The sequence below is a fragment of the Equus asinus genome, chromosome 6, assembly GCF_041296235.1.
Source record: "Equus asinus isolate D_3611 breed Donkey chromosome 6, EquAss-T2T_v2, whole genome shotgun sequence".
NCBI lineage: Eukaryota > Metazoa > Chordata > Mammalia > Perissodactyla > Equidae > Equus > Equus asinus.
In genome coordinates, this window is record NC_091795.1 from 42,307,136 (window position 1) to 42,332,060 (window position 24,925).

At 52.2% G+C, this 24,925-nt stretch overlaps 1 protein-coding gene across 23 annotated transcripts in view; it reads right to left on the reverse strand.

Moving 5' to 3' along the window:
* Positions 1–752: 752 nt before the first annotated feature.
* The window catches only part of DYSF (dysferlin), a 218,231-nt gene continuing 194,058 nt past the window's right edge, over positions 753–24,925 (reverse strand). For all 23 annotated transcript variants that reach the window (XM_014836669.3, XM_014836663.3, XM_070511971.1 and 20 more), the window contains 11 exons: positions 22,473–22,643; positions 21,653–21,795; positions 19,472–19,611; positions 18,134–18,222; positions 17,779–17,874; positions 17,245–17,386; positions 12,675–12,774; positions 7,756–7,934; positions 6,244–6,353; positions 4,700–4,847; positions 753–1,028 (listed from right to left, as the gene is read on the reverse strand). In XM_014836669.3, the coding sequence (XP_014692155.1) occupies positions 990–1,028; positions 4,700–4,847; positions 6,244–6,353; positions 7,756–7,934; positions 12,675–12,774; positions 17,245–17,386; positions 17,779–17,874; positions 18,134–18,222; positions 19,472–19,611; positions 21,653–21,795; positions 22,473–22,643 (1,357 nt within the window). In that variant the 3' untranslated portion in view covers positions 753–989. The remainder of the gene's footprint in view (positions 1,029–4,699; positions 4,848–6,243; positions 6,354–7,755; positions 7,935–12,674; positions 12,775–17,244; positions 17,387–17,778; positions 17,875–18,133; positions 18,223–19,471; positions 19,612–21,652; positions 21,796–22,472; positions 22,644–24,925) is intronic.

The window sequence follows — 24,925 nt, forward strand, 5'->3', positions numbered from 1 at the left end:
CCTTGGGGCCTGGGCCAGGGAGCAGGCTCGCAGCAGGAAACAGGAGAAGCCCTCCTGGGTAACAGGAGAGGAGGCAGCCAGCACCGTGCTCCAGAGCTCCAACCCCTGGGGCAAGAGAGGCAGAGGCCTCTTTTTGGAATCACGATGTTTTCATGCTTTTTGCTTTTTCTCTAAGTATGTTCTTGCTGCTCCCGTAGATGAAGCCCGATTCCTACAGGAGATGTCAAACCCACAGCTAACGCTAAGCTTCAGACCACAAGACAAAGGGGTTTGTCCAGACCAGACCTTTGAAGCAGGGTGAGGAAGCAGAGGGAGGGAACTCTAAGAAATGCCAGGAGCATGGGGGACAAGGCCACAGCCAGGTGTCCAGTAGCCCTCCCTGCCTGGAGAGTTTCTGACCCAATCCTTTCCTTGGGGCTCCATTTGTATAAAGCAGAACATCGTCCCAGGTGACGTCAAAGAAACCCGAAGGCAGAAGGACCTGTCCCCCTGAGCCTGGGAAAAAAGAGGAGGCACAGGGGAAGAAGGGAAGTCCTGAGGAGGCAGGGAGGTTAGGCCGGCCAGCACCAAGCCTCAGAGCCCACCCCACACCCCAACCAGTCTTATCAAAGGGTCACGGTTCCCTGGGGCCCGGAACCCACTTGGAACACTGAGCCAGAGATGCATACACCCCCCTCACACCCCACCCCCACACACAAGCCCTGCCCCTCACACCCATTCAGGTGCTATTGAGATACACACACCCACACTGCTTTGTGGTTCAAACTGTTTTATACGGAAATACATATGTGCTGATCCAAAAAGGGTTGGGTTGGAAGAGAAAGAAATGATGGAAGCAGAGTGATCCCAGGGCTCGATGTTACCAACTCTTGGAGCCTGTGCCAGTCTCTCTGTCTGTCTGCCCACCCTGGCAGGACGGTCAGGCCTGGAGGTCTGGAGGAGCTCAGCTGAGCTGGGCAGAGAAGGCAGCCAGTCCTGGACCAGAGTCCTCAGCTGAAGGGCTTCACCAGCTTCATGGCAGCATAGTTCTGGAGGGAGGGAGAAGGCAGGGATGCGTGGTAACAGCTGCTGGGAGGGCCGGGGGAGCTGAGAAAGGAGGCTCATCTACTCAACCGCCTGGCTGCACCCTGCGCTCAGCGCCCCATGCCACTCAACACTCCGCCCTCCCCATGCCCTCACCATCAGACAAGCCCATATGCTCCGAAAACTCCCATCTGGGGGCCACGGCTGCCTGAATCGCTCTGTCCTCGTCCCCATCCATCCAGGGCTCACTCCCATGTCCCAACCAGCTGCCAAGAGGACTCTGGTCGCCCAGGGCCTGGCCCGGGGCAGGCCTGTCCTGGCCTCCTCTATCAGACAGGTGACCTGAAGGCATGGCCCTGATTCTCCCCCGCGCCCCCCACACCTTGACACGCGAACCCAGGGCTCACTGGCCACCATGCTCCCATCCAGAAAGGAGAAAGAGAGAGTCAGGGGGCAGGGTGTACGGGGATGACCCACGACAAGAGCCAGAACCAGAGATGGGTCACCCCTGATTAAGCGCTGGCTGCTACAGGACTGACAGGAATCTCCCCTCTCCACTCCTCCCCCCAAAAACCATGAAAACACATACAACACAACACAGGGCTCCTAATTGGGACAGTATGTTCCCCAGCGCCGGCCCGGGAAAGCCAACTCTGGAAACAAAGCCGCCGCTCCTTCCCCGCCAGATCGCCTCCTGCCTCCCCACGCTGGCCCTGCTCCCGGCTGGCTCTGGAGGAGCTGGGGAATCAGACAGGCTGCCCTCCTGTCCCCCTCCCAGGGGAATTTCCAAGAGGGTGGGAGAGTAGGCCAACGGCGGGGGGTGCAGCCCTGGCCTTGGGCCCCTCTCCACCAGGCCCTCTGCCCCCGAGGCCTAAAAGCCGGGTAAGGATCCGGGACACACCAGGTAACTGGGCAACTTGGCTGGAGAGAAGCAGGGTTTGCCCAGGCTGTAGCAAAGGCCTGCAAATACAAACCAGTCTGCCCCTCGGGCCCACGCTGCCGCTTTAGCCCTGGACCCCTCACCTAGGATCTGACCCCCACATGCCAGCTCTGGGAGAGGGAAGGCAGGGTTGGTATTTTAAAGAAGACAGTTTCCAGAAGATCTCAAAAAACACTGATGCTGCTGTTGGGGACCCAGGAGACAGGCTCTGACTAGGGCTGCTGGGGTTCCTGCCCACAGGGCCAAGGACATGCAAGGACCATGGGCTGGAAGTGCTGGAAATCTTCCCTCTCTCTCCCAGCCAGGCAGCGGGGCCTCCTTCCCCATGCCCCTGAAGGCCTGGCTTGCCTCACAGGGCAAGGCCCAGCTGGCCGGGGCAAAGGCTAAGCATAGAAAGGGCGCTGGTAACGTCACTCGGGGCCTGCCCCTGCCATCCTCTCGGCTCTTCAGGCTTGGTGTGCAGCACCCTCAGGGAAGGCGAAACAGCTCCTCAACCACAGCCCTAGTCACAGCAGGTCAGAGCTGACCTAGCCCAGCCCCCTCATGCAGACAAGAGGGCCTTGCCAAGGTCACACAGGAAGTCAAGGGCAGAGCCAGAATCTAGCCACCATCTCCTGACTCCACATACAGAGCTCCGTCCTGTACAATGGCAATTCTCCAACCTTCATGTGTCCCAGGCAGGTTCTCCTCAGCAGACCCGGGGCCGGCCCAGGACTCCGCATTTCTAACCAGCTCCCCACTGCTGCTGCTCCTCAGACCACTCCCTTGAGGAGTAAGGGTCTGCACCAGCTCTCCTTGGCCTGCACTCCCCTGGCCTGAGCCTCAAGATGGGACGCTGGATTGCACCCGCTGTTCTCCCTCATTCACTGGCTTCACTGCATCTCCTATGGGACCAAGCTCCCCAGTGACATGAGGCTCATCACCTTCTGCCTCATCCCCGCGACGCCCCTTGCCTCCCGGACACACCACGTGCTTCATAAAGTCCTTACTTGAACTGAATGGAAGCCAGATATTCTCAAAATGAGTGGAGGCAAGTGGAGGGCGGGCCAGGCAAGGAGAACCTCACCTCCCCACTCAGCAGCCCGGGCCTGCCCAGGGGAGGAAATACCAGGGCGGAGTCCTGGGCCCCACCCAGATCCCGGGGTACCACACCTGCACGTGCCCTTTCATGGCCCAGTGTCTAATCTTGTATTGATAATTTCGTCTTCCTTTGCTTCAGGAGAGCCCCCCAAATCGTAGAAGCTTCAGGTCCCCACAATCTGGACCCCCACCCCAGACCACAGCCATATTTGGCCGATTGGCCAAGACTCTTGCTGAGCCTCAGATCACGTTTCAGCATGGCACTCGCTCCAGGCCACGGCAGCCAGCTTAGGGGGCCTGGCCTGCAGCAGGACGCAGGGGCACTCTGGCTCTAGACTGTCCTTCGTCGCTTATGGCCCAGAGGGTAGCTGGGCCTGGATGTCCAAACCAGACCTTCCCCTCTACTGTTCCCCACAATTCGTGATGTTAGGGACTGAAGGGGCAGCTTTGTGGTTTTAACTGTCTTCCTCGTAGGAGGCACGCTGTACTCACATACAAGGCCTTGCGGGCCGCGGTGGAAGAGAGCCCTCCATCCCCCTCCTCTGCGTAGAGGATTCACAAAGCAAAGAGCTCACAAGTGAGTAATTCTCAGCGTGGACTTCCCACTGTGGGGACAGTGCACTTGGCCAGTGGCCTGGTGCTGACCAGGACTGAGGCCCACGGTGGCCGGAAGCCCAGACTGGGAGCTGTGCACAGATTGCCATGCAGCCCTGAGCCAGTCCCTTCCCCATTCTGGGTGTGTTTCTTTGCCATTAAAATCAAGGTGACATGGAGTTGAGATTACACCATTCTCTCTACTTTTATATCAGTTTGAAAATTTTATATTAAAAAGTTAAAAGAAACTTAACATTAAAAATCAGGTATCAGCCTGGGAACACTGCAATCCCTTCAAGGGCTGAAGTTCTAGAGCTGCTGAGGGGCTGGAGCATCTTGAGGATTCCCTGATGAGCTGTGAGAACCAGGGAGAGCCCCAGATCCTCCCTCCTTGGGAGGGGCCCCTTGGAGCTGGGGACTCGGCAGCCTCACTGGTGTGGCCCTGGCAGCTCTTTGTCAGGCATCAGCCGGCTTCTCACCAGGTGAAAGGGACCCCCATGTTCACTGTGCCAAGTGAGAGACTCCCGGCCCACCCTCTGCTCTCCCACACTGCCCCACACCCACCCCACTGCAGGAGACCAGACACTCTATCAAGGTCCTCACGTGAACACTGAGACCCTCTCCCAGCCCCAGGTGCCCCCTTCCTCTGGACCTCAGCAGGTGCCATCCTCATACACAGAGGGGCCTTCTCCTCTGCTCTGCCATCCACACCTTCCCTTCCCTTCCAGACCCAGTTCCACACTCTCCTTCAAGAAGGTTCTCCTGCCCACCCCTGCTCAAGGGGCCTCACCTTCTGCCAACCCCTTGATTGCATATTCCAGGGGCTTGCTGAGGACAGCTATGTCTCCCCACTGAGGAGAAGAGCTCAGTTTCCCCCCTTTGACTAAGGGTTCCCCAAGGACAGAGGCTGCTTCTCTCCATCAGACTGGGGGAGCTCTTTGAGGACAAGGACAGACTCCCCATGAGACCAGGGCCTACTGGAGGTCGAGAGCTGTACCCTCCACATCAGACCAGGAGCCCCTCCAACACAGGGTCTGTGCCTCCCCCCTCAGGTCTGCTCACCGGGAAGGCATAAACGAAGATGCCCAAGAACAGCAGTAGGATGAAGAGGATGATGAAGAGGATGATGGCACACCGGAAACGCCGCCACAGGATGAACTTCATAGTCTTGTACGGGGAGGTGAACCAGAGGAAGGAGGTGTCAGGGCGCCTGGAAATGAGATCCTAGAGGTCAGCAGGGCACCCCCTACCAGGGCTGCTTTCTCCAAACCCTGCTCCCACATTGCCCTGGCCCTCCACAGTTGTCCCCCAGGACCTGCCCATCCCCAAGGCCCCCAGCCCCTGCCCCAAAACTGAGCCTTTTGTACTCATATTCCCTTCTCCTCCCACCTGTGCTAGTGTGAACCCCACTCATGCTGCCCTCCTCTTCTTAATGCCACAGAGCCCCACACACCCTCAGGAGCCCAGTTCCCGGCCACCCTGTCCAGGACACCTTCCCTGTCGCCCTCTCTCCTTCCTGACCCAGGACTTAGTCACAGGCTCAAGGGGCTGACACTTTAGGAGAGCTAGGGCCCATGGAGCCCCAGAGAAGCCAAGCCACCTGCCTAGATGCACATGGCTGGTCCACGGTTGGAGAAGGATGGTAGGAAGTGAACCCAGAAAGCTGATTTTCTCTCCCTCCCAACCAAGAACCTCAAAACCTTCCCTAGGTCAGCCCCACGACTCAAAGAGCGTGCAGAATTCTGTGTCTCAATAATGCCTGTTTTAACATCAGATTGCATGCTGCTGGGTCTCCTGGATCTCTCTTGTCTTTCCACACAGATCCCAACATCCTTGGGCGGGGCTGCCTCTCACTGCTCTGCCACCCTCATGGCACATGGCACAGCACTGTGATAAAGTGGGCCATCTGTGCTAAGTTCACCTTGAGCCAAGCAGGCCATGGGAGGGGCCCAGCAAATGCAGCCTTGACCCCCATGCTCCAGTCATCTTTCAGCCCCCAGTAACTGCCTCCAAGGCTTCTAAATAGACTAGATTGGTCTATATCTGTTATAAGCCTGCAAGGGAGAGAACACAGGGACTGGTCTTCCCACTTCACAGATGGGAAAATTAAGGTTGAAAGACCATTTGAAAGCCACATTAACACCACGGGAGGGTCATGGAAGGCAGCTTGGTCAAGAGAGAGGCCTTGACTGGGCTCTTGACCAATCACACCAGGTGTGAGAACTTTAGCTTCATCACTTTCTTAGTGGAATGACCTTATCTCACTTTGCTGAGATGGTTTCCTCATCTGTAAAATGGGGATAATAACAATCCAGCCCAGAAGAGTCCACATCACAACATATACACGCCATATGACAGCACGCTCAGCACACAGCAAACAGCTGCCCAACAGTGCCAGCTTCTGAATTAGCTGAGGAGTCCAGGGTTCCCTGGCATGATGCCTGTCACCTGCCCCTAACTTACTGTGTGGCTTTGGACCAGTCATGTCCCTCTCTGGGCCATGTGGGTCTTGTGACCTCTGCATGGCTATGCAGTGGGTGCCTCCCGGACTGCAGCTCCACCTCTCAGCCCCTCTGGGCATCCGGGGTCAGGGGCTGGGTACTAACCTTGGGTCCTCGAGCTTGGGGTTCATGTTGGGCTCATCCCGGCCCTGGCCAGCGGGCCGCTCCTCATGCTCACTCTCCGCCACAATCTCCAAGGTCATCTCCAGCTTGCCCTGAGGGGACAGAGGAGACCTGATCAGGGGCACAAAGGTTCTGTCCCATGGCTTGGAGAGCAGCTAGGCCAGGACAGACCTAAGAGCCACTTTGTTATCTTCTTAAGAAAAGATATAGGGTTGATCTGATCATAAAGGCAGTATGTGCTCCTTGTAGAATATTTGGAAACTATGGAAATGTACAAAGAAACGAGACTATCACCCACATTTCCACTATGTGGAGACAAGCACTGTTAATATTTTTATGCATCAGAGCTGTCTTCCCCTGCAAGTTTATGAACTATCTCACTGTGTATATAGAGTTCCATAGCTTGCCTCTTTCACTTAGAAATATATCATAATTCACTATATAATTATATATTTTTCAAAGTTTGCTTTTTAATGGCTGAAACATTCTATGGGATGGTTGACCATAATTTACTTAGTAAACTACTTATTTTGGTTCATTTAGGTTGTTTCCACCTCTTTGATGTTATAAATAATACTGCAACAAACACCCCGGAACCTACATTTTTTATTGCATCTTGTTATTTCTTCCGGAGAGATTTTAGAAGAGAGATGACAGTGTCCCCAGGGCATAAATATTGTTAAATCTCTGCCTCTATATTCCCAAATTGCTTCCCCAAATGGTAAAACCATAAGCACTCCCAGCGGAAGTAAACGCAGGGGCCAGACTCTCTGCATCTTCACCAGCAATGAGTATTCCCATTTTTTTTCAAAAAGATTCTAATTTAATCAGCAAAAAAATGTTTTTACATTTAAAAATATTCCTTTATTTAATTAGTAGGGGGAATAAGCCTTTTTTAATGTTTAATGGCCATTCGTACTTCTTTTCTGTCTTACCTACGTGTGCCCTTCACTCATTTTTCTTTTGAGGTGCTATTATTTCTTAATAAGTGCTATGATTCCTAATACGACAAGGATATTTTATTTCAAGGGCCACTTTGGGGTTTGGCTGGCTGCCTGCTGTGTCTAAGTAAACTGTCAGGGATTCACTTCCTTTCCAGAGGAAGGATGGTCCTCCATGGTCTGTCACACCCCTGAGCAGGCCTCTGGGTAAGGAGAGTAACACAAGGACGGTCCTTGTGGGGTCCTGGTCAAATGGGAAAGGTGCTACCCCTGTCCTCCGCAGGAAGCCCAGCCAGGGGGAATCCAGGATGCAGATCCCTGTGAGGGCCAAGGAGCAGGGTCCGTGGGAGACAAGAGCTTTATTCACTGGAAATAGATTTCCCTGGGCTGCGAGCCTCAGGGAGAGGACAGCTGGCACTGGAAGGGAAGAGGGACAGTGCCTTGGAAAACGGAGAGAGGCAGGCGGGAGAGGAGAGCAACATGTAAGTGCCCAGTGACATCTACGGAGGCAGACCCTCCCGCACCTCTGCTGGGCTGCAGGGAGCCGACTTACCGCCAGCTTCTTCTTCTCACCCTCTTCCGCCACACAGGGCCACCAGCCCTTCACAGTTTTCTGTTCAAAAAGGGACACAAACCACTCTGGGTGGAAAGTGTCATCCAGCTGGTCCAGGGAGCACTTCTCGGCTGTCTTGGCAGGCTTGGGCATGCGGTTGAGATCCAGCTGCAAGGAGCCTGCAGCAGAGAGGGGTTCTTTGGCCTAGGGCTACCCTGGGGCAGGGCAGGCTCAAGAAAAACTCATTGTCACCTCCTCAGCTTCTCTCCATGGCTTAGCCAGGGTCATATTCCACAAACTCCATCTCCCCATCCACTGCCTCTTGTTCCATCTAGACAGCGTCCCAACTATCTACTCAGGCATCCACATGCCCATTAATCTACCCTATTGATTCACCCTTAACAGAGCTTCCCACGTGCTCAACTATTCATCTCACTGTGTGCAACTCCATTCATTCACCCATCGTCTACATCCATCCATCCATCTATCCATCCATCCATTTTTTAAAATTTTTATTTGGGTAAAATATATATAACATAAAATTTGTTATTTTAACCATTTTTAAACGTATAATTCCTGGCATTAATTATATTCACAGTGCTGTGTGACTACTACCACTACTTATTTCCAAAACTTTTTCATCCCCCCAAACAGAAACTCTGTGCCCATTAAGCCATAACTCCCCATCTCTTCTCCTCTCAGTCCCAGGTAACCTCTAACCTACTTTCTGTCTCTATGAATTCGCCTACTCTAGATATTTCATATAAGAGGAATCATAAAATATTTGTCCTGCTGGGTCTGGCTTATTTTGCTTAGTTTTCCAGGTTCATCCATCATGTAGTATGTATCAGTACTTCATTCCTTTTTATGGCTGAATAATATTCCATGGTATGGATATATCACCTGTTGATGGATACTTGAGTTGTTTCCACCTTTTGACTACTGTGACTAATGCTGCAGTGAACATTGGTGTGCAAGTATCTTAGTCCCAGTTTTCAATCCTTTGGGGTATATAAATAGGAGTAGAATTGCTGGGTCATACAGTAATTTCTATGTTTAGATTTTGAGGACCTGCCAAACTGTTTTCCACAGCAGCTGCACCATTTTACATTCATACCAGCAACGTATGAGGGTTCCAATTTCTCCACATTCTCCCCATCACTTGTTATTTTCCATTTGTTTGTTTTTGTTTTTTTATAGCCATCCTAATAGGTGTGAAGTGGTGTCTCCCTGTGGTTCATCCACCAATTTTTTCATCTGCCCACCTAGTTATCCAAGGATCCATTTTTCTCTACTGTTTATCTGCTCATCCATTTTATCCATCATCTCCTGTATAGCTCCAGCTATTAGATTGAACCATACGAAAACGCTGGTATTCAACTAACTTTGACCTATAAAAACAGCAATTTCATGTGGTTCCACCTAATCCGATCACAACATGATGAAGTCAATGGCATTGGAGCATCAGTTGCTGAAGGGATTAAGTGAGAGAGATAAATCTACAAAATGTTTTCTGAGGCCAAATTTAAGAAATTCTTGAACACCATGCAAAGGAGATTAGATTTTTTCAGTGTGGAATGCTCGGTTACTGCAAGTATCCACTGATTGGATCTAGTCTTCTAGTTTTCTTTCCTTCCACTCATCCATCTATCCTTCCATCCATCTACATGCTTTGCTCTAACTATCTCCATCCCACTATAGCTCCCATTTGTTGGGCATTCTATCCATTAATCAGGTTATTATCCCATCTATCTGTTTGCTCAACTCTATATCAGCTTTCATCTATTTGCCCATCCACACATCTCTCCATCCCTCAAATGTAGATGAATGTTTACTTCCCATGTAAATATGGTCCCCACATAACATTAAGAAAAATCAGGATATTAAACCATATATATATATATATATACAAAATTTCTATAATTACTATATATACGTAAAATTATCCTACATGATCTACATAAAAGACTGTAATATGTATATATATACAAAATTTGTATAAGTACAAAGTATATATATATATTTATATATATACGCGCACACAGCATTATTGCAGCATGATCTATATAAAAGACTGTAAGAAAACATAAGATTATCTCCGGATGGCAAGATTATAGATTTTAGCTATTACTTTTAAAATAAAAGTAATAAATATTCAAAAGAAGTGAAATATGCAATTAGAAGACACATTTTGAAGGAGGAAAAAAGAAATCTTGTGGAGTTAAAAACTAGTTTTAATAGTTTTTATAATTTTTAAAAACAAAAGATGAGCCTATTTAATTTTATTTTGAATACTGTTTCCTCATTCAGTAAAAATGCAGTTTTCAGGGCTGGCCCTGTGGCCGAGTGGTTAAGTTCACATACTCCGCTGTGGCAGCCCAGGGTTTCACCAGTTCAGATCCTGGGAACAGACGTGGCACTGCTCATCAGGCCACACTGAGGTGGCATCCCACATGCCACAACTAGAAGGACCCACAACTAAAAATACACAACTATGTACTGGGGGGGCTTTGGGAGAAAAAGGAAAAATAAAATCTTTTTTTAAAAAAATGCAGTTTTCTTTGTTTTCCTTTTTAAAATTAATTTTCTAAAGCCTCACCCATAAAGATTGATAGGTTGATGCTAAAAAAATTTTGTCTCTAAGCAGAAAAAAGACTCCATAAAAAAATTAAAAAGTGATTGAAAAAATGGGAGAAATTATTTGTAATGTGTCCTTACTATATAAAAAAACCCTGAAAATCAATAATAAAAGATGAACATCCCAAAATCATGAAAAAGAAAATCCCACCAATAATAGGGATAATAAATATATTTTTAAAGTTACTCTTTACAACTAATGAAAAAATACCAATAAAAATGAGGTATCGTATCGGCAATTTTTTTAAGAGATAACTCTGGTAGCAATAGTTCAGGAAAAATGATGCCTTTAGACGCACAGGGCACAGGTGGGAGTATAAAAATGTAAAATCTTTCTAGAGGGCAATTGAACAAAATGTTTCAAAAACCGCTAAAATGTACAAAGACTAAGAATCTTAGAGTTCAGGCCAGAGATGCACAAAGGGTCCAGAGATGTGCCTAAAGGTGTCACTCACACTGGAAACCCTGGAGATGACCTGAGTGCCCACCAAGAGAGGATGGGCCAGGCAAAACAGGGTCCATCTGGATGACAGCACATCAGGCAGGAATTAAGCATGATGCTGCAGATATAAATGCAGATAGATAACTGCCAACAGAAAGGATGTTCTCGAAACATTGTTTTCTCCCAAATCAGGATATAAAACAGTATGCATAATATAAACCCATTTTGCTATATGTGTCATATATTAAAAATGTATGTGTGTGTATATATATACATGTATAAAATACACATGTAACATATATGTGTTTGCTTATATGTGAAATAATATATGCCAAAATATTAGTGGAGGTTATCTCTGGGTAGTGGGATTATCATTAAATAGTAAGAGGAGGCGTTGTTTATCTATAGTTTCTAACTTTTCTACAGCAATTATGTATTCCAGAATAATAAGTAAAATAACGAAAGCCCCATTTGGTGCCATGATTTTGGCACCCTGAGTCTTTTACAGTGAAGTCCGGGAGCAGCTCCGGGTCCCCCAAGCCCAGGGGCCCGGGCCCGGGAGGGCAGGGGTTGGGGAGAAGGACGAACAGGCAGTCCTCCTCCTCACGCCTGTGGAGCTGCTCCTCTGACGTCCCCTGCAAGGGCCCAGGCTCAGCAAAGACAACTCACCTTCCTGCAAGCAAGGGCCACCAGAGGAGGCCTCGGTGCTTGCTTCAAGACCACCCGCTCCCAAGAGGCAGAGCGGGACCAGAACCCAGGACTCCTGACCTCCCAGACTGCCTTTCTCACAAGGTCATTTCTTTTTTAATTGAGGTAAAATTCACACAACGTAAAATGTACCATTTTAACCATTTTAACGTGTATGACCTAGTGGCTTTTCGTCTATTCACAGGCTATGCAATCACCAGCACTACCTAACTCCAGAACATTTTCATCACCCCCAAAAGAAGCCCCATATTCCCCCTCCTCCTTGTGCCCGGCAAGCACAAGCCTACTTCCTGTCTCTCTGGATTGCCTATAGTGGACACTTCATATCAATGGAATCATACAACATTTGTCCTCTTGTGTCTGGCTTCTTTCACTTAGCGTGTTTTCAAGGTTCATCCAGTCACAGCATGTGTCAGGACTTCATTTCTCTCTGTGGCTGAAGAACATCCCATGGTACGGAGAGGCCACGTTTTCCCGGTTAACTTTTATGGTTGTGACGGGGCTGTTACTCACAGTCCAGCCCGCTGACCCAGCACAACGCCATCCTCCTCGCCCCACACCCCACCCCTGCAAGAGCACCCGCTCCTACACTTCCTTCCGCCCAGCGCTCGCTGCTCCCCAGCTGGGGCTTCCGCGCACTTCTCCCCCGCCAGAATCCCGTCTGGGTGCTTGAGGGTGGAGCCCTGTTTGTTCATTCAGTCATCATCACGCAGGCACAGGGTGAAGAGTGACTTGAGCCCTCACTCACGGGGCTCAGTCTGCGTCTAGACTAGGGGGCGGGGGGGGGGGCACCTTGTCAAGTGTGATGTCAGACAGCTGGCAGCAGCCAGTGACATGCTTGACTGCCTTCAACTCATGCTTCCCTCTCTTCCGAAAGGATCTGAGTCCTACCGTCCACCATGGCCTAGCATTCAACGCCCTCTCTGCTGACAGGCCCACCCTGACGGCCACTCTGATCACTCTGGCACTACTGTGTCACAGACCTCACTGGGCCCTGGGGACCCAGTGACCCTGAACTCCCTGAGGGCAGAAAATAGGACCACTCCTCCTGCCAGCCTTCCCAAAGGGCCCAAGAGTGGTTCAGGGGCAGCCCCCAACCTGCAGAATGGCATGGGCTGGAAACAGTGCTCACCCAGGAAATCATCAAAGGAGAACTTGTCGTTGTCCCAGATCTGGAATACCACTCGTGCTGGGATTTTGCTCTCGGTCTTGTCCAGCTTCCAGAAAGCATCCTGGCCCAGAGGAGAAGCAGAGGAGGAAGCAGGGAAGCATCATTAGAGAGAGGCAGTGGGATATATTCCAGCCTGGAAGGCTGCCTGGAGGAGGCAGTGGAGTGGTACATCCCCTAGGGACTTGCCAGAGCCAGGTCCTGATGGGAAGATAACTAAGGGCAGCCCCCAGAGGGAAGTGTTCAAGGGCCCAGGAGGGTACCATGCTGGCTTACTTAAGATGCTCCTTTCAAACTCCCAATTCTGTGAGTCAAGGTTCTCACTCCCATTTTACAGAAAATGAAACAGTCTTGGAGAAGCTAAGAATTTGCCCCAAGATTTGACAGCCAATGATAATAGTATTAATATTGCATTTCTCATGTGCCAGCCCATCACCACTATGAGCTCATTTATCCTTCCAACAACCTATCAGGGAGATACCGTCCTTACAGCTGAGGTAAGCAGAGCAAGGAACTTGTCCGAGTCACACGGCTGGGAAGTGGCAAGCCGGGATTCTCGCCCAGGCAGTCGGCCCCAGAGTCCTGCTCTCACCTCCAAACCCTGCTCTGCCCATGTGATCTTGGGGACAGGCTGGGCTGGCTGGGAACCTGAGGGTCCTCCACCTGACCATGGCTATCACGAGAAGGATACCCCCTGACACACTGCTGCAAGGAGCTGACACCCTAGGGGACAGTGACCCCAGGCCCTCCCTCATCACGCCAACCCACCCCTCCTTTACCTCCAAGAGCTTGCTCTGCAGCAAATCAAAAGCCCCCGGTGCTGGAAAGGTCACCAGTCTCCCGCTGTACCCACCCCACCTCCCTCAGACCAGTCAGCCTGGAACAGCATCATCTGGGCTTCTTCTCAGAGAGGCTTTGTGGAGCAGCTGAGGGCATGCCGAGGCCTGGGTTTACCAGCAGGCCTGTCACTGGGGTTTCCTGCTCACACTTGTTCTCTGTCCTCTCATTGTAGCTTTACTTGAGTGGGTGGTAAGGACAGGAAACATTCTGACCATCCTGCAGACAATGGGTGCTAGGTCCTAAATGCCAGGTCACAGCTCACAGCGGGAGCCTGGACTGAGTCTCAGGGGTACAGACTCCACGGGGAGTCAGGAGCACTGCTGACCACACAGGGTTTCTCTGGCCCTGGGTGCCCTACACACACGGCCTTGCTGCCACCCCAGGTCACACAGACCCACAGAGCTCCTGAACCAAAGACCATGCCCTGTAAGGAACGGTCACCTTGCAAAGCACCCCACTGCAGCCTAGACCGCTGCCTGGGTTGGTGAAGGGGCTCAAGTCCCCAGCTGTCCCCTTGTCCCCCAGCCCGTCTGGTGCCTCCCCCTTTTCCGGGCCCCAGCCCTCCTGCAGGTGCCTCCCTCCTCTGGCGGGGCTTTTATGGCCATCTCGGCAGGCCCGCCTGCCAGGCCTCCAGCATCCTCCATTCCCCTGGCCAGCCGGGTTTATGGGCTCAGTAATGAGCCAGAGGTTCAAACGGCCCCTGGTGGGAGCAGCTGGGCCGGGGCTCCAGCCTGGGGAATGGCCCCCCAGGTCCCAGGCGCTCATTACACTCCCGGTCTGGGCCCTTTTACTAGCTGTTTATTTGCAGGGTGGGTGCCTGACACGCAGGCAGGCCCCGGTGGGTGTGCTGGGCTCCAGGTGGGGAGCCGGCAGGGGCGACCAGCGGTGGTTCAAAGCAGCCAGATGAAAGGAGACCTTGTACTTTACGACAGTCTCGTCTGGTTAATGGGGTCCCTGGGGGGCCTGCTTGCCAGAGGCCCTGAACCCCTTGGCAGAGGGCTGGCGCTCCGGCAGAACCAGGGAGCTCACAGGCTGTGCAGTGCCCCCCACTAACCCACCCCCAGACTCAGTCCTTTAGCCCAGACTGGCTAATTGGTACCCCACTGTGGGCACAGCTCCACCTGCCGCCCAGGGTCCCTTCTCCCACAGAGGGACTCGCCGGCTCCACCTGGATCAAGCCAGTTCTCCCCTCACTCTCCTGGTTGACTTCAGAAGCCCCTGGACTCCCCCTCCTCCAGCCCTCCTGCCAACCACCCTCTCCAGGAGCCTGGCACCACACAGAACTTCCATTCCCTCTGCCCTCTCTCCCTGCCCCTCCCATGGGCCCCTCCTGGACTCCCCGACTCCTCGTCCTCCTCTCCACCCTGACAGCCCCCATGGGCTTCTCGTTCTTCCAAGGCTAACCCAGGCCCATGGGCCGTTAAGGCCAACTGCTCCCTTCCGTATGTCCTCAGCCCCTCTCCTCCTCTGGAACTGCCACCATGGGTCAGCCCAACTCTCCTCTTCTTCCTTGCCAGTGTCTACAATGCAACAATGAAACCCATCATTGTCAGAATGGAGCCACCTCAAATTCTTAATCAGCAACTCCAGCTGGCCCTCAGAACTGCCAGGTAACCCTGCTCTGTACCACCAATTAGCACTCTCTCCCTCTCCTTTCTCCCTCCTTCTCCCTCACTCAGCATAACAGCCACTTATGTCAAATCACCTGCCACAGTGCCAGGAGATTCTTTCTCCTCCTACACTGTAGCAAAAACACCAGCCTCTGCTTCCTTCAACTCTTTGCCCACATCTCCATCTGTCACAATGAAGGGGTTGTCCCGCCTCCCATTTGAGCAGGCCAATCTGCATCTCAGCCTCGGTTTCCCATCTATGCCTAACCCCATCGTAGGGCTTGGTGAGCCTGGAGATGACATGCAGGATGCCCAGCCCTCCCTTCCCCGTTCCTGGCCCCATGCTCCCTCTGTCCACAGCAAAGAGAGGTGAGGTCTCTTGGATTTGGAGCTCTCCTCTAGGAAAGCAGCCTGTGTTTTGTTATGCAAACATCTCGTGATAGACAAACACCCTGAGCAAAAGCAAACAAGACGGAGCCTACAAATAGGCTAGGATTTCCTTGAGTGCACAGATCCCAGGCCTGTTGCTAAATTCTGCCCTCAGGCAGGCACTATGCAGCAATCCCTGGGTGAAAAAATTCATTTCACCTTCTTTAATCCATATTTTGTGTGAAGGTTTCAGAATGTTCGGCGGAACATTCTGGTTTCTCTAAAGGGTGGATGATCCTGTGTGTTGTGTTGGGAAGGGGTCACGCAGCAGGATATAATGAAGAGAATTAAGAAGACCTGGGCAGCCAAAGTACATTACGTATCTCCCTTCTTTGAGCCAATCAACCACTCAGGAAAGAAAGAGGACTCATAGAAGCTTTGCAACTTGAAGCCTTGAGGAATCTAAACGCCAGAGAGGTGTTTGCTGCATCGAATAGGAGAGCATCTCAAGGTGGAATTGCATCTAGGTGGGATGCAAGTGGTCAGAAGCTCCAACAGAGATGCCCCCCATCTCCCGTCAGCCTGACCGCGAGGCCCTCACTGCCCATAGCACCCTCTTCACTGTGCCCTGGGGTCTGCTCCCTAAAGGCAGGTGTAGTGATACCAGGAAGGAGGCCACCTGCCTCTGGATCTGCCTATTTCAGGAGTGAAGCATCTATGGCCCAGATGAGACTTAAGCTAGGAGATGCTGAGACACAGAGAGCTGAGGTCCCTGAATCCACCCCTCCCCTCTGGCTGATGCTGAGCAAGTCTCCCCAAGTGCCTTCAGCCTGACGTGAGAGGAGGAAGGTGGAGAGAGGACGGCAACGGCTTCAGGCCTGGAAGGGCAGAGTCATTCCCAGTGACTGTCCAGCTTGGACAGTGACCACAGGCACCAGACACAGAAACATCGGAAAAAAGGTAGCAGGAGGGACATGGCTAAGCAATACCCAATCATAGGGACAACCCAAGTGACAGGCCACACTGGCCTTCCTGGTAAGCCCTCCTATGGGGTCAGCCCCATGGCCCCTTTGACGGCCATGATGGGTTTCCCTACAAATGTTCTTCCCACTCTGACCCCATGATCCTTCCTGCTGCTTGGTTTGTCTGGAGCAGGGAGAAAGGCAGTAGTTTTAAGATTTGGACTTAACTACATATGATGGTTGTGGCACTGGTATGGGGGTGGATGTGGGGTGGCAGCAATGCTAATGAGGGTAGAATTGGAAGGAGAAGTAAGAGTGGCAGAGATGGTGTTGGTGGCTTTGGCAGTGATGGGGAAAATGGTGGCGGTGACATGTGCAGTGATAGGGGAAATGGTGGTGGTGACATTGGCTGTAATGGAACAATGGTGGTGGTAGTGACATCGGCACTGATGGGACAATGGTGTTGGTGGTAACATTGGCGGTTATAGGACAATGGTGGTGGTGGTGACATTGACAGTGATGGGACAATGGTGGTGGTAGTGACATTGGTAGTGATGGGACAATGATGGTGGTGGTGACATTGGTAGTGATGGGACAATGGTGGTAGTCATCAGGCAGTGATGGCTGTGGTGATTCCAACAGCAGTGGGCAGTAGTGAGGGTATGATAATGGCACAGCAGTAACTGGTGGTGCAATCACACTGATATAGAAAGCCCTGGGACTAGCACCCTTGGGGACAGGAACGACACTCACCTTCTTGGAGACGGTGCAGACTTGCTCAGCCAGCAGGTAGTCAAAGGGGAAAATGAACCTCCAGTTAAAGTTCCCTTCGCCTCCCAGGGACCGATAATGCACATCTGTCTTTTGCTTGTGTTCTTCAAAGCCAACCATCCAACTAGACATAAATATTTTAGAAAACATTTCTAATTAAGGTTTCTACCACAACACGCATCCTCAACTTAGGCAAATGGGGAATTAAGAAGGTAAATGAACTTGGTAAATGATAAAGCAAAAATAATTCCCAAGAAATCTCCATGATGTACCAAACATGCGATAAATATTAAAATGTTCTAACTTCTCCCTTGAGGGACATCCTCAGACCTTGTAAGTTCAACCCAAAGATTAATGTGGAAGAAGAAATCTGGTGGGGGACACCCCCATAAGACCCTCCCTCCTTTCTTGTTCTCCCCTGCCCTACACTAGAACTCCCCTTCCCACTGCACCACCCCAGAGGGAGCAGGGGCGACACCACTGAGCTGGGGCAGGTGGGAAGGAGGAAACCCCTACCCTTTCACATAAATGTCACTCATCTTCTCTCCTGTGATGCTGAGGTCGTCCAGGATCACATCCTTGGTGTTCCAGATAATGCAACGCAGGAAAAACCTGTGGAGAATGACTCAAATCCACATGGATTTCTCACCAAAGGGAGGGTAGTCCTTGGCTGAGAAGCCAGGAAGCCGGCTCCCTCAAGACTCCGATGCTTGCCTGGCTGGACACTTGGCCAGGCCCACGCAAGAGAAGTATTCTGTGGCCCGAGTAGCCCAAAGCCTGGCCCAAGAGCCACACCCTGGTCCTGCCCACAGCTGGCTGTTAGCATCCCATCACCCCACTCAGCTCTGAGTCTGTAGCTGGGGTAAGTCACCTTCTGGCTCTCCGTGGAGTGATGTTGAAGGGAGGTCCAGGCCGCCCCAGGGCCTTTGGAAACAGGTCGATCCACATCTGCAGCTTCCCCTGAGGAGACACAGCCCTGTTCACTCACTGCCCTTTTCATTCAACCAACATCTACAAGCCACCTGCTCTGTGTCAGACACTTGGGGCACAGGAAAGAGAAAACCCAGGCCCTGCCACAGAGAGGCTCACCGCCCTGGGGGAAAGGTGCCTTAAATGGGACTACGGGGCTGACCACAGAGGCGAGCCCACTACACCACAGGCCGATGACTCAGGCCCGCGCCTGGGGGTCAAGGGTCAGGGCAGGCTTCTCAGAGATGGTGATGTTTGAGCTGAGTCTCAGTATGCCAGACAGAAAAGGGGAGAAGAGCATTTCTGGCCAAGGGAACAGTATATGCAAAGTCGTGGAGGGTCAAAGAGCATGGTTTAGTCATAGGGGGCTCAGAGGATTTCCAGGACAGAAAACCATTCTACCTGCCACCCCTCAGCTCCCTGCCTCTCTACAAGCTGGGTGCATTTCTGTCCCCTTCTTACAGAAGGGACTGAAGTAACTTCTTCAGGGTCGCATAGCTAGAGAATGAAAGAGCTGATGTTTCAACACCTGCCGTGCCACCCTGGGGAACTGGTGGCCACATCACCATGGGGAAGAGAGCTCAGTCCCAAACAACAGAGGTGATGTCCTCGGCATGTGTACAAAGGCACCTTCATGGCTGCCTCGGCCCTCCTCTGTCTGTAATCTTTTCTCCCTTCCTCTAAAACCCAGCCCTGAGCTCACCCTGTCCTGGAGTCCTCCCCAGTCTCAGCCCAGGGCCTGCTGTCCCTCTGCTCACGCTCCCTCTGTGTGGGAGGATGTCCTTGGTACTCTTGATGACTGATCTCTGCGGCTGCTCTGCCATTCTGTCATCAGGTGCTGGTCACCCTGTGTGAACTCCCCACTGCAGCCCAGCACAGGGCTGGCCATCTGGGATGTCAGTGACCAATGGTAGGGGAGGGCACCCTGAGGCCAGGCTAAAACAGAAGGCTTCAGAATGACTGAGGGGAGACCAGAGGTCCAGGCTACACAGGGATGGAGAAGGCGGGTCAGGCTCATTCCCCAGGCCCTGAGGGCTGCAGGTAGCCAGGGGAGACCAGGCCCAAAAGGTCCCCTTATAGGCCAACAGCAGTAACCACTCAGACTTTGGAGAAATACTATCAAGGAGGGCTTGGCCAAATCCTGAGATCCCCCACTGGTGCTTCCAGGATATCCATGGTGTCCTTGGAGCAGGGCTAGCTGGGGGTCGGGGGCTCTGGGGCCCAAGGGTCAAGGTCCTACCTGCTCAATGTCCGGCTGCAGGGGGCTATAGAGGGGCCGGGACTCCACATGCTCGGGCACCAAGCCCTGCTGCTGGAGGACGTGCAAGGCCAGGCGCTCTTCCACTGGGCCCAGGTGTGGATTCAGGACCCTCCCAGCCTCTGCCCCAGAGAGAAGACAAAAAAGTTGCCAGGGCTGAGTGAGCAAGAGATGGTAGGGCGGCCTGGGGGCCTCAGGAAGTCCCTCACCCCCACAGCCTCACCCCTAGTCCAGACACACTTTTTCTGGTCCTTATGTCCCACTCTCTGCAGGGGAAACCTCACTGTCCACGGGCCAATTCCCCATTGCCATCATTTCTACAAGCCTCTTCTGAAAGCTCTTCTTCCTCTTTCCCACCAATACGAATCCCTCTGCCCTCCCAGGAAGCCGTCCCTAACTGCTCCCAACTCTGAGCCTCAGCAACCTCCACTCCCAGATCGGGCATCTATGTGCTCTTAGCACTATTCTCTGGTTCATGCAATTGGTTCCATTAGTAGCAGTAGCGAAAATAATAGTAACAACAAGAAACCCTTATAAAGCAGGAAATGTTCTTCATAGATATTAAAAGGTCCAACTCTCATAATAACCCCAGAAGGTAAGTGCTGTTATTATCCCCATTTTAAAGATGACAGAAACAGAGCACAGAACAGTCACACAGCTGGTCAGCATGGCCACTGAGACCACATGCTCATTTAAGAAAGGTGCAAGCTGGACATGAACATCCCTCCCCCTGCTTCTTGTGCTTCCCAGGTATAGCTCCTACCTGCCAGAGGGCAGGTCAAGGACTGGCGCTGTGTATGGGGTGAGGACACAGGGCTGGTTCTGACCCTGACAAGCCTGACCAACCAGCCAGCAACATGAACTTGGAGCCCCCATGACAGAGACTTGGACTAGGGGCCAGAGAGGCCACATGCGTCTACATGCACATGTACACACAGAGCTATGTGCACTCAGGTGTGCCCATGTTCACCAACGCAGATTCTCCTGTACACACGTGCACACGTGTTCACCCATCAAACCTGCCCTGCCCACTTTACTAGGTGCCACTAAGGAAATGCACAGCATTGCAGAAGGACCACCAGGCTGGGAATCTGGTTCTGCTCCTAACTGGCCGGTGACTTTGGGCAGGTCGTTAACCACCCTTGGCCTCAACGGCCTCGTCTGCAAAAACAGGCAGATGTCGGACCTCACCATCTCCAGCTTTCTGGCTTTCCTTTCCTATGAATTTATGACCAGAAGCCCTGGTACCTGAGCTAAAGCTGCTCACAGACCAGCAGAAGGAAATGAGACCACCTCTAAAACAGATGCGCATTCTATAGGAAAAGAGAATGGGGGCAGGGGAAGGGCCTAACGGAGAGGAGCTGGCTCAGCCATGACCGGGGAGAGTCAGAAAAGCAGGAGAAGGAGGGCGATTGGGGATGAGGGGTCACAGCCGTCGTTCCTCTTTTATAACCTCAGCACCGTCTGACATCAAATAGCTCTGAAACCAGCAAGAGGCGAGGGGCCAGCTGGGCCTGTAAACACCTCGGGGGAGTCTGAGCTGCTCCGGGTGGGCAACGCAGGCCCGTGGGCACCTCAGACACATGGGGACCACGTGGTGGGATTCTCAGGAATGAGCAGCAGGCAGACCCAGGGGCAAAGGCAGGGGCCGCAGGGCTTCCTGCCCACCCTTTGGATGTGTTAGGTGCAGGAGCTGTGAATGGGGTTCAGAAGGGATCATTAAGGTCAAGCTGGCAGGCTAGTGCAATTCAAGGAGAAAACTGCTCCTCAGAGTGGACTGCACCCAAACTCCGACCAGCCTGACCATGAGAGGCAGACTGACCCTAACCATGACCTTGACCCTAGCTTCAAAACCACCTTTCACCTTGCCCTCAGATGGACCCCAATCTGGCCTCAGGCTGAGCTCTGACTCTGGCCCCACCCTGGCCCCTGACCCTGGCCCCACCTTGACCTCTAATTTTCACAATGGTATCACAGGTAAATACTTGTCCCAAAAGTACCAAGTGCAAGTTTGGTCCGTCTCTGCTGCCCTAGAGATCTAAGACCACACCCCGCTGATATGGGTTATGGGCAGTTCGTCCCGTTATGATAGGAGAGGGCAGACGAGAGAGAAGAAGGTGGAGGGAGATCCCACCATGGTTTCGGGATCACATGGCTACTCACCTATTTCTTCAATCGTGTATTCTTTATTCCGAAACACCACGCGGTCGGTCTGGTACACGGGGGCCTTGACTCTCTGCTGCTGGCAGAACAGGTGGAGAAGCTGGGAGGGGCGGAGCTGGTCCCTCCACTGGTTCGGTCCAGAGCTGAGGCCCAAACACAAGACAAAGATGAGATGCTCCAGGACACTGATGAGGGCAGAGGGGCAGGCAGTGACCTGTGTACCCACCCCCACAGTATCACCCACCCTTCACTTTTACAGTGAGTGCCCTGGGCGATTGCTCATCATGACTGAGGATCCCCAATTACAGATGGAGAAACTGAGGCCTGGTTTTATTTGAAAGGACTTGTTTAAATACACGTGTAATTGGAACTTAGATGTTTCCAATTTCCAGATTTAGAGAACCAGACCTAAACAGGACCCAAGTTGGCAGGAAGTAGGCGGGGGCCGTCGGCACACGAGTTCACCTGACAGAGCTCCCTTTAGGGCCCAGCCGGAGCCATGAGTCCCGTTGTCTGTCTCCCTTCTCCTTTCCTTCCTTTCTTCTTTTTCCCTCTACAGGCCCTCGGGGGCGCCTTAAGAAGACTGAATTATAGCAACACTAGGAATGGCCAGGTTCTTAGAGTCAGTCAAATAGGTTCAAATCCTAATCCCACCACTTACAAGCCGTAGTATCTCTGGGCCTCAGTTTCCTTATCTGTGGGACAAGAGCCCAGTTGACTGAGTGAGAGAACAGTGATGAAGTGCTTAGCCCCGAGCCAGAGCACAGCACTCAGGGGGTGGGGTTGTGCTCAGAGAAGCAGCCAGCCCGTGTGCACCTACACACAGTAGGTCTGCGGGAGTCCGCAGCGAGCTCCAAACTTGGACAGCAGCCTATTCTCCAGGTCGATGACCGTCTCCCCGATCATCTCGTCCTTGGAGAGGAGGTCATAGTCATAGAGAGTGATCTTCAGGTCCTTCTCCAGAGGCAGAGTGCAGGTCAGTTCGAACATCCTGCAGGGGTGGGGTGGATGTCACGGCAATGCCAACTCCCAGATGTCCCCAGACACAGCAGGAACTCAGGAGGGTGGCAAGGGCAGAACAGGAGCTCGAAAGCCAGCCTGGCCTCCTTCTCCCCCGCTCCCAGGAGTGGCCCACGCTCAGGTCCCCAGTAGCTGGTAAAGCACAGACCCACAGCACTCTGCTGGTACTCAGCTTGTCTGTGTGTGTGTGTGTGTGTGTGTGTGTGTGTGTGTGTGTGCACACGTGTATGCAGTTTTCCAGATGATCTGGGCTGAGCAAAGAGCAGGTACCTGCCTGATGGACCACAGAATAAACGAAGGGATTGGAACAGAAAGTTAAAGCTGAAGTTTCCCCGAGCACGCTACAGGACAAGAGATGTGAAACCTCCAGAGCAAGGAGCAGGGCTCTGGAATTTACCAAGGGGATGGCCTGGGGTCCGCTCTCAGGACTTCCAGAGTGGGATGGAGAGAGGATTTGTGAAGAGGTTCCTTTGGAGAGAGCTCCTGCTATGCTCTGAGACCCCCATACCCCGTGGGGCTCAAATGTGGAAGTGTTGTTCCCTTCTCCCCTGAAATGAGTCCCCTGCAGGTGGGAGACACAAGCCTGGCACCCAGCTCACACTCAAGGAAGTGAAAGCAGCTTCTGACATAGCGAAGGAGATGGGCTACATTTAGAAGCTGTGCTCCCGTCCTGGCTGGGCAAGGAACACAAGTGCTTCCTGCGGAGGACAGGCAGGCCACCGGGAGGCCAGACTGCAGCCGTTCTGCATCCCGCCCCATGGGACCTGGGGCTCCAACACCAAGGGACTGTGGGGAGACCCATCTGAGACCCAGGGGGTGGGGGCCACCAGTTAAAGGGACACAGCCTCTGCCACATCCCCGAAGCTGCAGTGGGAGGGCTCAGAGGAGCTCTGTGGAAAGCACTCACTTGAAAATAAATCAACTTTCAAGATCTGCAACCACAGTGACTAGTCGGGAGGCAGGGGAGACACCAGACAGGGAAAGGAGAGAGGCAAAGCCCCTCCTCCCATCCACACCCACACCCACAGGCTGCACGCTGCTCTCCCCAAAGTGGACCCAGCTGGGAGCGGGGACGGCTACCCCCGAGCTTCAGGGTGTCCATGATTACATGGGAACGAGCATTCTGGTTACCAGCTTGAGACTGTGGGTTTGTGACAAAGTGGACTGTCTGAAAGTGAGCCGCCAAGTACCTGCCTGCCACAGTTTCCACTCCCAGAATGAGGACGGCAGCCCCCACAGGATAAATGCTTACAGGACACGGGTTGACAACTGCAAAGTTGTGTTTTGATTACGTCTCGTGAGATGTGCTGTTTGACACAAGGGTTACAGAAAGAGTCTCTGTTGTGAACTGAGGGAGGCGTGAAACCCCAGGCAGACCAGAATGGCCATGATTTAGGGGAGGTGGTAAAATAGAGAGGGAGGGGCGTTTCTACACCTGCCCCACAACCTTGCCCAGGGCCCTGACCCTCCCCTACTGTAGAACAGGCCCCATCTGCTACTCCGTCACCATTAGCAGGTGGCTCCATGCCGGCCACTGGAGCTCACCAAAGAGGGTTCTTCTCTTCCACCCACCATCCTCCCTGCAGCCCTTCCCTCCAATTCCAGCTTGGTGGTGGCTCATCACTGGCCAGGACTGTTTCCCTGTCAAAAATGCCATTTCCCCAGGCCAACTGGGTCCTCGCTGCAGGGCTGAGTGACCACAACTAACTCCACAGACGCCGGTTTATGAATTCAGTGGGTTACTTGACAATATTGGCATAGCACACGCCTTCTCCTACAGGTGCCAGAGGAAGAGCAGGGAGCTTGCCTGGAGAGTCTCCTTTCTCTGGCCTAAATAAGCTCACGTCTAAACAACAAGCAAGTCAGGACACCTGGGAGCTACTTTCATACAAAGGGCCCTGATTCTTCCTTTCCTTCTTCTTAGATTTCAAGAAGCATTTTACTATCTTGAGCCCACGTCTTTCCTCTCTCTATCAGCTACAGATGAACATTCCACAATAAAAGAGAATAATTACTAAATGCAGTATGGGATCCTGGATTAGATCCTGGGACAGTAAAAGGACATTCGTGGAAAAAAATTCAAAATCCTAATAAAGTCTACAATTCAGTTAATAGTAATACAACAATAACTATTTCTCAGTTTTGACAAAAGTACCACGATTAGGTACGATGTTAATGGTGGGGGAAATTGAGTGAAGGGTATATGGAAGTTGTACCATCTTTGTAACTTTTCTATAAATCTAAAATTATTCC